Source organism: Plectropomus leopardus, unplaced genomic scaffold (assembly GCF_008729295.1).
Source record: "Plectropomus leopardus isolate mb unplaced genomic scaffold, YSFRI_Pleo_2.0 unplaced_scaffold22744, whole genome shotgun sequence".
Classification (NCBI taxonomy): domain Eukaryota; kingdom Metazoa; phylum Chordata; class Actinopteri; order Perciformes; family Serranidae; genus Plectropomus; species Plectropomus leopardus.
Window position 1 is genome coordinate 1 of NW_024624653.1, and position 2,491 is coordinate 2,491.

General features: G+C 40.5%; 1 protein-coding gene across 1 annotated transcript; it reads right to left on the reverse strand.

Moving 5' to 3' along the window:
• Positions 1 to 6: 6 nt before the first annotated feature.
• LOC121966013 (protocadherin gamma-C3-like) lies at positions 7 to 1,512 on the reverse strand (the record flags this gene model as incomplete). The annotated part of the gene is made up of 1 exon (XM_042516117.1): positions 7 to 1,512. A coding segment is annotated over exon 1 (1,401 nt), but the record flags the coding sequence as incomplete, so codon positions are not given.
• Positions 1,513 to 2,491: the final 979 nt, after the last annotated feature.

The window sequence follows — 2,491 nt, forward strand, 5'->3', positions numbered from 1 at the left end:
TCCCACTTTACCGTTTTCTTTCACATAAATGTTTATCGATTGTTCTGAGAAACGAGGAGCATTGTCATTAACATCAGACACGTAAACAGTAATGACGCTTATGTTCGATAGAGGAGGACTCCCTTCATCAGTAGCTGAAATTGTTACATTGTACTGAGGAGTCACCTCTCTGTCTAAATGTCCATCAACCACTAACGAGTAATAGTTTTTGTAATTTGTCTCCAATTTGAACGGAACCGTATTCAAGATCTCACATTTTACGTCACCATTTTTACCACTATCTCTGTCTTGAACGGATACAAGTGCGATAGCTGTACCCACTTCCGCGTCCTCGTTCACTGTGTTGAGCAGTGACGTCACGGTGATCTCAGGAGCGTTGTCGTTTACATCAATTACTTCTACCAGCACTTTACTATGAGCAGACATGGGAGGCTGGCCTTTATCCCTGGCCTCTGCTCGGATCTCAAAAGCTTTTCTTTCCTCGTAGTCGATTTTGCCTTTCACTGAAATAATCCCCGTGTTCGGATCAATTTTAAAAATATCCAGAATATGGTCCTGATCCTTACTACGAAGAGAATATACGATTTCACTGTTTGTGCCTTCATCCGCGTCGGTAGCATTTAAGGGGAAAATTGCCGTACCAACCTGGATATTTTCAAATGTTTTAACCTTGTACAGAGTGCTACTGAACATTGGTGCGTTGTCATTAATGTCTAGTACATTTATTTCAATTTCTGATGTGCCTGAATTTGGTGGGGTACCCCCGTCTACCGCAGTTAACACGAGCTGCATATGTGGCTTTTTCTCACGGTCTAGGGCTTTCTGCAGCACTAACTCTGGAGATGCACCCTCCTCTCTTTTGTGTGTGGCAAGACTGAAGTATTCGTTTGGACTGAGCCTATACGCACTCACACTATTTTTACCCACATCAGCATCGCTTGCCTCTGATAACGCGAATTTAAATCCAGGCAGTGTGTTCTCCGCAATGTCCAGTATTTGTGATTTAGTGTTAAAAGACGGAGAATGGTCATTCACATCTCTGATTTCTACCTCTATTCGATAAAGCTTTAATGGGTTGTTTATAACTGCCTCGACGCTAACAGTGCATTTGGGCTCATCTGTACAAAGCTCCTCTCGGTCTATTCTCTCATTGACATACAGAAATCCAGTCTTTAGATTTACCTCGAAGTATTTCCTCTTAGATCCTGCAACAATCTGAAACAAACGGGACTCCAAATCTTGCACATTGAGGTTTAGATCCTTGGCGATATTTCCGACATTAGTACCCGGGTTTACCTCCTCTGAGACGGAGTAGGAGAGCTGCCCTGACGCCGCTTCCCAGAAACAATCCAACAGCACCAGCACCACATATGAAAAAACAGACCTTCTACTGCTCGATAAAGGCATAATTCCGCCTGAAAAGACCAAAGCATAGATCCACAACGCGGTTTCTACCGTTAAATGACGGTGGGACAATTTTTGGTGGGACTATTTCGATGTTCTTATTCTTTTACACGAAGCCTTCATTGTGCTATTCCGTCTCTCCCTGTGTCTCTTTGTGATGAAAATCCACAGTCATTCCGTTTTTACTCTGGGAGGAGCTTCGGCATTTCTGTGTCACGGTCTATAGCGTCACTGTGTGGTTACTTTGAAAAACTACACGCATGCCAAAACTGTGAAATAGTCCTCATTCAGAAACACTGACAACCACTTGATTAGAGATGGAGCTATAAGCCACGGGAAGGATTTGGATACATTAAAAAACACAACGTTTTTCAAAGTATATGCACAGTCTCAGTCTTTTTTGGAGCACCGCATGTTACGGATTAAAAGTAACTGCTAAAAGAATCTGCTGTGACATAGCTTTGTTAAATTATGGAAATTGCTTTCAGCGGATATTCAACGTCGATACTTAGGCTGCATGTCTAATAACACAAAGGAGAGAAATTGGTGTTTTTAGGACATAACTAATTTTTCTTTTCACTTTAACTGCATGTGTGGTAGTGTCTATCATATTAGCTGAACTTTTTTGGAGCAGAAAATCTCAAGTTATAGATGGTGGTATGGGATGCCAATTTCTGTGGGTTTGGTATGACAAATTAATTGCAAAAGTCATTATGTAACAAATAAAATTTTGGAAATTGTAATAAAGTGGAATCGGTAAACACTGACATGTCAAACAAAGACCGACTTGATATATTTTGAGTGAACAGTAAAAGGCTGACATTTTTTTTAAATGAAGAGTTTTTTGCAAACATCCAGAAGGCCATTAGAGTAAAAGGTACAAACATGTCTCACTGCTTTCCTGTCACATTCTTAGGTTATAGATATGTATTTACCAAGCAAATATACTGCACAGTTTAACATATGTTATTTCTTATAGGAAAATGGGCCCATACAGTATTATTTCCATAGACAAGGTCATGGGTATTGTGGAACATTCAGAAATTGCTGTTCAGCACCACGGACAGCGACATACTATCTTAAAAGC